General features: G+C 42.0%; 1 protein-coding gene across 2 annotated transcripts; it reads left to right on the forward strand.

The window, feature by feature from the left end:
- Positions 1–5852: 5852 nt before the first annotated feature.
- Positions 5853–9034, forward strand: LOC112264746 (protein AF1q). Of its 2 annotated transcripts, none has more exons than XM_024441537.2 (2): positions 5853–5984; positions 7639–9034. In XM_024441537.2, exon 2 carries the CDS (start codon positions 7645–7647, stop codon positions 7909–7911), a length of 267 nt encoding a protein of 88 aa, XP_024297305.1. In that variant the 5' UTR covers positions 5853–5984; positions 7639–7644; the 3' UTR covers positions 7912–9034. The 2 variants fall into 2 exon arrangements, with proteins under 2 accessions (XP_024297305.1, XP_024297306.1); XM_024441538.2 differs by lacking the exon at positions 5853–5984 and adding an exon at positions 6650–6744.
- The last annotated feature ends 3708 nt before the right edge of the window (positions 9035–12742 follow it).

A 12742-nucleotide genomic window follows, 5' to 3' on the forward strand; every position in this document is an offset into this window, starting at 1 on the left:
GGCACTGTTGCACCTTCTTCACGACTTTACACGTGTGTTTGGACAATTTGAAGTCTTTTGTGATTTGGACACAGAGGAACTTGAAGCTGTCTACCTGCTCCACTGCGAGCTTGATAATGGTGTTGGAGTCGTACATGGCCACACAGTCGTGGATGAATAGGGAGTACATGAGGGGACTAAGCACACACCCCTGTGTGGCACCTGTGTTAAGCGTCAGCGTGCTGGAGGTGATGTTGCCTACCCTCACCACCTGGGGTTGACCTGTCAGGAACCAGTCCTAAACTTGGTGACGAGCTTGGAGGGGATAATGGTGTTGAATACTGAGCTGTAGTCAATAAACAGCATTCTCACAATAGGCATTCCTCCTATCTAGGTGTGCAAGGGCAGTGTGGAGAACAATTGAGATTGCATCGTCTATGGATCTGCTGGGGAAGTCTGCAAATTAGAGTGGGTCTAGGGTGGCTGGGATGGTGGAGTTCATGTGTGCCATAACCAGCCTCTCAAAGCACTTCATGATTACAGAAGTGAATGCTACAGGGCGGTAGTCATTGTGGCAAGAAACCTTGAAGTTCTTAGGAACAGGAATGATTGTGGTCATCTTAAAACATGTGGGGATTACAGACTGGGACAAGGAGAGGTTGAACATTACTGTGAATATGCCTGTCAGCCGTTCTGCGGTGGGGCAAACTCCCCCCAATTTTTTGATCCATGCCAGCAAGCCACTACACAACATAATACTAAACAATACATTAATTGGACTATAACGGTGACAAATAGTGCCCACAAACTGTTAAGAGGCTACATAAAGCTGTCCCAACAGCAGAGTCCCAACAACAGTCCCAACACTTTACCACTGCTACACCTGGCTATCAACAGAACCTTGTCTGGTAGAGAAACAGTTAATTCAGCCTCATTTACTGCCTTTAAAAAAACATAGCTGATATGGCTAACTTGCTGAAACAAATGTGGTTTCTACTGACAATTGAGATGTGCAAACTATGACATAAGGGGACGACGAGCGGACATATCTCCTAGGCATATGACATCATTTATGCAGCAGCATAAAAAACATTTTTGGACCCACCTTGTTGTGCTGGGCTCACTTGAACAGGAAGGAGGCGCGGCAGTCCTTCATGGGCACATTTTGTCATCAAACTTTGTCAACAAGGCCTCCCGAGTGACGCAGTGGTCTAAGGCACTGCATCACAGTGCTAGCTGTGCCACTAGAGACTCTGGGTTCGAGTCCAGGCTCTGTCTCGTAGCCGGCCGCGACCGGGACACCCACAGGGCGGCGCACAATTGGCCCAGCATCGTCTGGGTTAGGGGAGGGTTTGGCCGGCAGGGATGTCCTTTTCCCATTGCTCACTAGTGACTCCTGTGTCAAGCCGGGCGCAGTGCACGCTGACACAGTCGCCAGGTGTACGGTGTTTCCTCCGACACATTGGTGCAGCTGGCTTCCATGTTAAGTGGGCATTGTGTCAAGAAGCAGTGCGGCTTGGTTGGGTTGTGTTTCGGAGGAAGCACGGCTCTTGACCTTCATCTCTCCCGAGTCCGTGCGGGAGTTGCAGCGATGAGACAAGACTGTAACTACCAATTGGATACCACGAAATTGGGGAGAAATGTTTTACCCAGGGGGCTTGAAAAATGTATAAATTTTAAAAAACAACTTGGTTAACAAACTCCTTGTAGATTTTGAGTTGACATAGTGTCCCCATGAATAACAGAACACTTAGCCAATCACGGTGCATCTAGAGAACATTACCAACACCTACGCTCTGTATTTTCCACTGGCTGCCCCACCACCACAGAAAGCACTGAGCTAGGCTTAAACACCTGTATTTTGGAGCCGTCTTACTCAAAAAGCAATATATATATATATATATATATATATATATATATTGTTTTTAAAAAATTTATACATATATATATATATATATATTAACATTGTTTGCAAACTGATATGTGACACGTTTTAATACCAAAAGAACATGCAAAACAGGCAAAAAATAAATATATGCAGTACCAGTTAAAATTCTGGACACACCTACACCTAGTTTTTCTTTATTTTTTACTATTTTCTACATTGTACAATAATAGTAAAGACATCAAAACTATGAAATAACACATGGAATCACGTAGTAACAAAAAAAGTGTTAAACTAATCAACATATACTTTCAAAGTAGCCACCCTTTACCTTGATGACAGCTTTACACATTCTTGGCATTCTCTCAACCAGCTTTACCTGGAATGCTTTTCCAGGTAAAGGAGTTCCCACATATGCAGAGCACTTGTTGGCTGATTTTCATTCACTCTGCAGTCCAACTCATCCCAAACCATCTCAATTGGGTTGAGGTCGGGTAATTGTGGAGGACAAGTCATCTGATGCAGCACTCCACCACTCTCCTTCTTGGTCAAATATTCCTTACACAGCCTGGTGGTGTGTTGGGTCATTGTCCTGTTGAAAAACAAATTATAGTACCACTAAGTGCAGAATGCTGTGCTAGTCCTGCTGCTTAAGTGTGCCTTGAATTCTAAATTAACCACTGACAGTGTCACTAACAAAGCACCCCCACACATCACACCTCTTCCTCCATGCTTCACAGTTGGAACCACACATGTGGAGATCATCCGTTCACCTACTCTGCGTCTCACAAAGACATGGTGGTCGGAACCAAAAATCTCACATTTGGACTAATCAGACCAAAAGACAGATTTCCACTGGTCTAATGTCCATTGCTCATGTTTCTTGGCCCAAGAAAGTCTCTTCTTATCATTGGTGTCCTTTAGTATTTGTTTCTTTGCAGCAAATCGACCCTGAAGGCCTGATTCCCGCAGTCTCCTCTGAACAGTTGATGTTGAGATGTGTCTGTTACTTGAACTATTTGGGCTGCAATTTCTGAAGCTGGTAACTCTAATGATCATCTGCAGCAGAGGTAACTCTGAATCTTACTTTTCTGTGGCGGTCCTCATGAAAGCCAGTTTCATCATAGCGCTTGATGGTTTTGGCGACTGCGCTTGAAGAAACTTTAAAAGTTCTTGAAATTTTACGGATCAACTGACCTTCATGTCTTAAAGTAATGATAGACTGTCATTTCTCTTTGCTTATTTGAACTGTTCTTGCCATAACATGGACTTGGTCTTTTACCAAATAGGGCTATATTCTGTATGCCACCCATACCTTGTCACAACACAACTGATTGGCTCAAAGGCATTAAGAAGGAAAGAAATTCCACAAATGTACTTTTAACAAGGCATACCTGTTAATTGAAATGCATTCCAGGTGACTACCTCATGAAGCTGGTTTCTAATGCCAAGAGTGTGCAAAGCTGTCATCAAGACAAAGTGTTGCTACTTTGAAGAATCTCAAATATAAAATATATTTTGATTTGATTAACACTTTTTTGGTTACTACATGATTCCATATGTGTTATTTCATAGTTCTGATGATTTTCTACGATGTAGAAAATAGTATAAATAAAGAAAAACCCAGGAATGAGTAGGTGTGTCCAAATGTTTGACTGGTACTGTATATATATATTTAGCTAGCCCCACCTGCCCTGAAAAACGGGTCGCCACTGGTCTTCATTTGTAATCCGTCATGGACTGTAGCCTCTGCCACATCACATGCGGTGGGTGTCGGAGCCTGTTTAATATGATTCCACTTTATTCCTACAGTGCCTTGCGAAAGTATTCGGCCCCCTTGAACTTTGCGATCTTTTGCCACATTTCAGGCTTCAAACATAAAGATATAAAGCGGTATTTTTTTGTGAAGAATCAACAACAAGTGGGACACAATCATGAAGTGGAACGACATTTATTGGATATTTCAAACTTTTTTAACAAATCAAAAACTGAAAAATTGGGCGTGCAAAATTATTCAGCCCCCTTAAGTTAATACTTTGTAGCGCCACCTTTTGCTGCGATTACAGCTGTAAGTCGCTTGGGGTATGTCTATCAGTTTTGCACATCGAGAGACTGAAATTTTTTCCCATTCCTCCTTGCAAAACAGCTCGAGCTCAGTGAGGTTGGATGGAGAGCATTTGTGAACAGCAGTTTTCAGTTCTTTCCACAGATTCTCGATTGGATTCAGGTCTGGACTTTGACTTGGCCATTCTAACACCTGGATATGTTTATTTTTGAACCATTCCATTGTAGATTTTGCTTTATGTTTTGGAACATTGTCTTGTTGGAAGACAAATCTCCGTCCCAGTCTCAGGTCTTTTGCAGACTCCATCAGGTTTTCTTCCAGAATGGTCCTGTATTTGGCTCCACCCATCTTCCCATCAATTTTAACCATCTTCCCTGTCCCTGCTGAAGAAAAGCAGGCCCAAACCATGCTGCCACCACCATGTTTGACAGTGGGGATGGTGTGTTCAGGGTGATGGGCTGTGTTGCTTTTACGCCAAACATAACATTTTGCATTGTTGCCAAAAAGTTCAATTTTGGTTTCATCTGACCAGAGCACCTTCTTCCACATGTTTGGTGTGTCTCCCAGGTGGCTTGTGGCAAACTTTAAACAGCACTTTTTATGGATATCTTTAAGAAATGGCTTTCTTCTTGCCACTCTTCCATAAAGGCCAGATTTGTGCAATATACGACTGATTGTTGTCCTATGGACAGAGTCTCCCACCTCAGCTGTAGATCTCTGCAGTTCATCCAGAGTGATCATGGGCCTCTTGGCTGCATCTCTGATCAGTCTTCTCCTTGTATGAGCTGAAAGTTTAGAGGGACGGCCAGGTCTTGGTAGATTTGCAGTGGTCTGATACTCCTTCCATTTCAATATTATCGCTTGCACAGTGCTCCTTGGGATGTTTAAAGCTTGGGAAATCTTTTTGTATCCAAATCCGGCTTTAAACTTCTTCACAACAGTATCTCGGACCTGCCTGGTGTGTTCCTTGTTCTTCATGATGCTCTCTGCGCTTTTAACGGACCTCTGAGACTATCACAGTGCAGGTGCATTTATACAGAGCCTTGATTACACACAGGTGGATTGTATTTATCATCATTAGTCATTTAGGTCAACATTGGATCATTCAGAGATCCTCGCTGAACTTCTGGAGAGAGTTTGCTGCACTGAAAGTAAAGGGGCTGAATAATTTTGCACCCCCAATTTTTCAGTTTTTGATTTGTTAAAAAAGTTTGAAATATCTAATAAATATCGTTCCACTTCATGATTGTGTCCCACTTGTTGTTGATTCTTCACAAAAAATACAGTTTTATATCTTTATGTTTGAAGCCTGAAATGTGGCAAAAGGTCGCAAAGTTCAAGGGGGCCGAATACTTTCGCAAGGCACTGTATATTGTCCTTTTTCTCGTTTGACTCTGCGGAGGTCATAGCTGGCATTCCTGTACTTATTCCTGTCTTCGACCGTAGCATCAAGGTTGTCTATGATAGCTTTGTGTGCGGTAGCCCTGCTCTTTAGTTTAGCGCAGGGTTTTTGATTGGGGAAGCAGAGAAACCTCACCGTGGGAAAAACGTCACCGATGCATTTTCTAATGAAACAGCCATATGTATTGGACTGAACATGGATCCAAGTTGTGGCTATTTGGGCTATTCATATTATCAGATGATGATATAGCCCAACGTGTTCAGTCGATTGTCGAACTTTATTAGCCTATCATTATATCACATCACAATGTTATTAGTACAATTGTCGTTATAGCCTTGATCTGTATTGGTAGATTATTGCAAAATGTACAGACCTTTCGCATAATTGAATAGAAACTACATTTTTTTATGCACAATAATTAGTTAATAAAACAATAGGCCTATTTGATTTTACATGACAAAAACCCAACGCAGGCGCAGAATTTCGTCACAGAGTGTGGGAGTGGTTGTCCCTGGTGCTGAAAAAACTGGCATGTGCGCGAGGATTTTACAGCATCGCCACATAGCAAGAGCGTGCCATTGTTATTATACCTCAGTGGAGCCGATCCTGCGACAAACAGAGGACAGTGTCAGCCAAGAACTATTTCTCAAGACGTAAGATAATATTTTATTTTCAGAGCACCTTTGCTGGATAGTGGATCCAGAATTACATGTAGCTTAAACTAACAATACTGAACGTTGATGTATTTTTTTTTATAGCCTGTAATAGTAATGTTAGCATTAACCCTTTTAACAATTTCCCAATAGACATAAGAAAGAAACAACATACTATGCACACAATTAAAAAACGGGTAACTTCCGAATTGAATGTCAATGCTGTCTATATAATGTTTTGCCATGTTTTATTGTATGTAAATCCTTGGCACATCATCTCAGATATATTTAGGACTGCATGACCCAGTTTCTGGAATAGTCTCAATCGTTCGCACAGATGACATGCCGTCCAAAAAAGGGGATGTCATTAGAGATTCTATATTTACACGATTAAAGAATAGATAGATGTCCGAATCGAAATCGCCAGTCATTTCTCAAGCCCCAATGGGCGTCAACCACTGCACCATCATAGGCATCAATGATGCTTTTATATGTCTACGTCGTATGGTGAATTTTCTCTGTAGCCGAATGGGTGTGGTATTGAAGACCGTTGATGCTCTTAATCAGTATTCGACAGATCTACACAAAAGCATGACCTAATGGATAAGAACGATTGGTTCAAAGGTAATTTTTAAATCAGTTTTGTAGAGCATATTGATACTGTGACCTTTATCCACTGAAAACCGTTGATGCTCTAAATCAGTATTCGACAGATCTACACAAAAGCATGACCTAATGGATAAGAACGATTGGTTCAAAGGGAATTTTTAAATCAGTTTTGTAGAGCATCTTGATACTGTGACCTTTATCCACTGATAGACAATCATTCTTACCCCATTTAATATGTCATAACCTACTGACAGGGTGGGGTCATTTGTACCCTAAATGTTGATTTCATGCTACAGTAATTGCATTTTAACAACAGAATCTTGTCCATTTTCACTATGTGCAATTTACATCATTTTGAGTGTTCCAAAATTTTTTAACCACAGCCAGACTTGTGAGAGAAGTGTGTGGCCGTGTTATTATCATTTGTTTTAGGAAATTCACATTCACACATGGGGAACCTATAATTATGTGGTCACAATTAACTTAGTAATGTTCAAAAAAGTATTACTCATATATATCACACACACATTTCAAGATTAGAGCCGATTCCGAGGAATCCCTAATCAGGTTATGTTCACAAATATGCGACTCCACGGTATTGCACTCTAGGCCTAGCATTTCCATGTCAGGTTTTAGAACAAAGAACACAATCACCAGAAAGCTTATGTAACGTAGTTTGCTTCAGTTTGCCAACACTTAGGTCCAAATGAGCAACAAGGATTGACCTAAATCTGCATCTCAAGAAAAATCTACTTAAATCCTGTGCCCATTTGTTCTTATGTAATGGCATAGACTTATCTTAGCCAGTCAAGCCAAAACGTTCAGGTTATCTTCTACCCATGGCGTCTACAGTATAGGGTCCCTTTGGGATTAATGAAAAAATATCAGGGAGCCATTCAAAATTATAGGGACATAGTACTGGGTTACTAAGTGGAGTTGAAATATGTGTAGAGACTAAGATGAGAGCAGTATGTATGTCTAATCTATTTCAAGCTATGACCCAAAATCACATTTTAATTTGGCCTCATTCCTCTTTTACATTCAGATAAAAATGCTGGTGAAATCAAACAGCGAGTATGACTCCTTCCTCTACTGGAGACAGCCCATCTCCGCCCCGGACCTGTCCGAGTTGGAAGACCTGGGTGTGACCAAAAGCAAGCCAACCAAGAAGAGCAAGAAGGCCACCAAGAAACAGAATGCCGCCCTAGCCAAGCAAAGGAAGCAGCAAGAGGCCGAATTGTTAGAGTACACCACCTTCAACTACTGGAGAGAGCCTATCCCCAGCATCGACCTCCTCGACTTCAACCTGCTTCTGTGAGGACCATCCCATCTCAGCCTCCCAGTCATAAGAACCTCCCTCTCCTCACACTCACCTTATCTGAATAACCATGGCTTTTTGTCAAGTTTCTGGTCCACCCAAGAAGAAGTACTGAATCTGTATTAGTCTGTACTGTGTTTTTTTGTGTATAACCTGTTAATAATACTGACAGGATTAGGGGTAGATGTTTTAGCTTGCAGGTGACTGGCACTGTGAATGACAGTATAGGCACTTCTGCTTAGGTTTACTCCACATGCGGGCTACATGACTCGTTTGGCTAATGTCAACGAACATAACTAGGTAGAAATGGCAACAAGGTCAGCCTTTAAATGAATATAAATAGCTCCATTGCATACTGACTGCAAGGCTTCTGTCTCACATTAAGGACTTACACATTCATAATTTGTGAGGTAACTTGAGTATGCAACATCATATTTTTGAACACTAACAAATGCAAAGTGCTGCCTCATTTGAACTTAGTGAAAATTCTTTCCCTTGACCTAATACATCCTTGAAGGGTAGTGCCAACCTGAGCCTTGGGAGTGTTTGCGTGTAGTATGTATAAGTAGGAGAACGTGAAGCAAAGCACCTCCACACAGAACAGATATTGTACAAGCACTTAGGGAGCCACAAACATGACTGTCTTTTGCGCTTTGTATTGGTTGCCTTATGATTTGTTTCAGACACTGAACTGACTGGCTCAAACCCACCCAATGAATTTTATTTATTAAGTATGCTGCTTTCAGGCTGCCCTGAGTAGGCCTCAACTGAGTGCAATGACTGAGGGTAAATGTTAGATTCCACAATGCAAGTTGTGCAAATGCAGAGCTGGCCAACTGTTTTCTTTATTTTCTGCATAGACTACTGCACTGTCCTGATGTTTAGTTTGAATGTCAAGGAAAGAATGGATGGAAATGTTGAATGAAAATAGGGAAATACATGTTTTTAATTGTCAAGACGGATGCTGCAAGTGTTCCTGAAATATGGTAGTTCTAACTGGATACTTGTAATCATAAAGCTAACTTTTTGTGAGATTGTACAACGAGCAGTAAATTCCCAAATGTGACTCATCATACTTTGTCTTGACTTTTCTGAAATAAAGGAAGATATCCTGTGCATTCAATCCACTTTGTTTACTGTGAGAAATCATCTCAAACTGAAGGGCTTAAACATGCAGCATTTGTTTTGAAGCGATATCTCGCCATGAATCACTATTAGCTTCTTTTGAAATAAATGGAGAAATGAACGTCACATTTCACTTACAAAACATGTCGTAGGTTCGAGATGTCTCGTCAAACTGGTTTCAGTGTAGAAACGGCCATGCACCTTGTAGCCATAAAATGTCGTTTATGTGAACGGGAGGTGTTGTTAAAAAAATTAAGTGAGGTCAATCTTCTAGAAGTTTCTTATAAACACCAACAGTCAGAGTAGGCTATGGACTCCTGTTTTGTCCTTCAACACCCAATAAAATATATTGTTTACTTATCCAAAACTAATAGCTTTTCCAGGATTCTTATTGGACTAATCCTTCCAACAGCTTCCTTTGGGGGATTTGGTATACAACAATGCTACAGGTTTCATACAATTAGTAGCCTCTGTGAATGAAAAGATCTGCCTATGACAGTACATTACTCTGGGACCATTACACTTTGATTAAAATACCTAGGTGCATTGCACATTAGTATTCATTGTAGCCTATTTACTTACACTGACATATCGGACAGAAATTGGTCAAATATTTAAGGTTTTTATTAATTGGATTTACATTGTTCAGTTTCACAGTAGATACTGTATAAGCGTAGATATTGACATACTAGTATTTAGTTAATTGCATTGGTTTACTGCATTTGCACAATGAATCATAAAGGAATAGCCGACAGCTATTTCACAGTAGTGATTATTGCGAACAGTGACATTGGAACATCACTTGCATGTCTCGAGTCCAGGTTTCCCAGCCAGTAGACAGACCAGACCTGCTAACCCCTCTCCAATAAGGGTTAACCATGTTGGGGGATCTTAAAAGGCCTACCTAGGCAAGTGTCATTACACCACAGAGTTTCCAAACCCAGATGCACAACATCTAGAGACTTCTGGGAACGCTTGCGAAACAGACCGGACCCTGGTTTGAGAAGTTAATGAGAGAAGTGGAAAAGTATTCTTTCTCAAAATCTAAAGGCAGAACCTAGATTCAAGCCAATGTCTTAAGTAGTTGAACATGTTATTACTCCAACCTCGTGAAGGTGACACTTGTTTTTTTAAACAACTTTATATCAAAGGAGTGCCCTTGATTTGACGGCCTGCACATGTGCAGTTCAGCGCGAGACGACCATTCGACCTGATGACGTGTTTCTACGCATGAGCTTTGCTAGCCAACATCGCCATGGGGGGCACACCCCACAGTTTGGGGACCACTGACCTAGGCTACTAGCAGCTAGTATAAAAACAGCCTATTAGATCACAAAAATGGGGATATTAATCAGACAGAAACTATGCCAAACATCTGAGTAAGTATCCTGGCAAATAAAAGAGAAATCCATTTGAAATAGGCCTGCGAATAAAGAGAGCTGCTCAAAGTGCACAGGACCGAATTTTCCCTCGCAAACATACTTTAGAACACTATGTATTATAGCTTGGTGAAGGGATGCAGGTCTCATCATGAGCGCTGATATATACTGAACAAACATAAACGCAACATGCAACAATTTCAAAGATTTTACCGAGTTACAGTTCATATGAGGAAATCAGTCAATTGAATTTTTTTTAAATAAGGCCCTAATTTAACCCAAACTGGTACAGACCTATATCTATCCTACCCTGCCTTTCTAAGGTCTTCGAAAGCTAAGTTAACAAACAGATCACCGACCATTTTGAATCCCACCGTACCTTCTCCGCTATGCAATCTGGTTTCAGAGCTGGTCATGGGTGCACCTCAGCTACGCTCAAGTTCCTAAATGATATCATAACTGCCATCGATAAGAGACAATACTATGCAGCTGTATTCATCGACCTGGCCAAGGCTTTCGACTCTGTCAATCACCACATTCTTATCAGCAGACTCAACAGTCTTGGTTTCTCAAATGACAGAGTTCAATGTGTCAAATCAGAGGGCCTGTTGTCCAGACCTCTGGCAGTCACTATGGGGGTGCCACAGGGTTTAATCCTCGGGACGATTCTTTTCTCTGTATACATCAATGATGTCGCTCTTGCTGCTGGTGATTCTCTGATCCACCTCTACGCAGACGACACCATTCTGTATACTTCTGGCCCTTCTTTGGACACTGTGTTAACTAACCTCCAGACAAGCTTCAATTCCATACAACTATCCTTCCGAGGCCTCCAACAGCTCTTAAATGCAAGAAAAACTAAATGCATGCTCTTTAACCGATCGCTGCCCACACATGCCCGCCCGTCCAGCAACTCTGGACGGTTCTGACTTAGAATATGTGGACAACTACAAATACCTAGGTGTCTGGTTAGACTGTAAACTCTCCTTCCAGACTCACATTAAGCATCTCCAATCCAAAATTAAATCTAGAATCGGCTTCCTATTTCGCAACAAAGGATCCTTCACTCATGCTGCCAAACATACCCTCGCAAAACTTACTATCCTATCGATCCTTGACTTCTGCGATGTCATTTACAAAATAGCCTCCAACACTCTACTCAGCAAATTGGATGCAGTCTATCACAGTGCCATCCATTTTGTCACCAAAGCCCCTTATACTACCCACCACTGCGACCTGTATGCTCTCGTTGGCTGTGCCTCGCTTCAAACCCACTTGGCTCCAGGTCATCTATTCGTTTTTGCTAGGTAAAGCCCCGCCTTATCTCAGCTTAATGGTCACCATAGCAGCACCCACCCGTAGCACGCACTCCAGCAGGTATATCTTGCTGGTCACCCCCAATGCCAATTCCTCTTTTGGCCGCTTTTCCTTCCAGTTCTCTGCTGCCAATGACTGAAACGAACTGTAAAAATCACTGAAGCTGGAGACACATCTCCCTCACTAGCTTTAAGCACCAGCTGTCAGAGCAGCTCACTGTTCACTGCACCTGTACATAGTCCATCCAACTACCTCATCCCCATACTGTTATTTTGCTCCTTTGCACCCCAGTATCAAATCAAATCAAATGTATTCATATAGCCCTTCGTACATCAGCTTATATCTCAAAGTGCTGTACAGAAACCCAGCCTAAAACCCCAAACAGCAAGCAATGCAGGTGTAGAAGCACGGTGGCTAGGAAAAACTCCCTAGAAAGGCCAAAACTTAGGAAGAAACCTAGAGAGGAACCAGGCTATGAGGGGTGGCCAGTCCTCTTCTGGCTGTGCCAGGTGAAGATTATAACAGAACATGGCCAAGATGTTCAAATGTTCATAAATTACCAGCATGGTCAAATAATAATAATCACAGGCAGAACAGTTGAAACTGGAGCAGCAGCACGGCCAGGTGTACTGGGGACAGCAAGGAGTCATCATGCCAGGTATTCCTGAGGCATGATCCTAGGGCTCAGGTCCTCTGAGAGAGAGAAAGAATTAGAGAGAGCATACTTAAATTCACACAGGACACCAGATAAGACAGGAGAAGTACTCCAAATATAACAAACTGACCCTAGCCCCCCAACACATAAACTACTGCAGTATAAATACTGGAGGCTGAGACAGGAGGGGTCAGGAGACACTGTGGCCCCATCCGATGATACCCCCGGACAGGGCCAAACAGGAAGGATATAACCCCACCCACTTTGCCAAAGCACAGCCCCCACACCACTAGAGGGATATCTTCAACCACCAACTTACCATCCTGAGACAAGGCCGAGTATAGCCCACAAAGAT

The sequence above is a fragment of the Oncorhynchus tshawytscha genome, linkage group LG13 (assembly GCF_018296145.1).
Source record: "Oncorhynchus tshawytscha isolate Ot180627B linkage group LG13, Otsh_v2.0, whole genome shotgun sequence".
Classification (NCBI taxonomy): domain Eukaryota; kingdom Metazoa; phylum Chordata; class Actinopteri; order Salmoniformes; family Salmonidae; genus Oncorhynchus; species Oncorhynchus tshawytscha.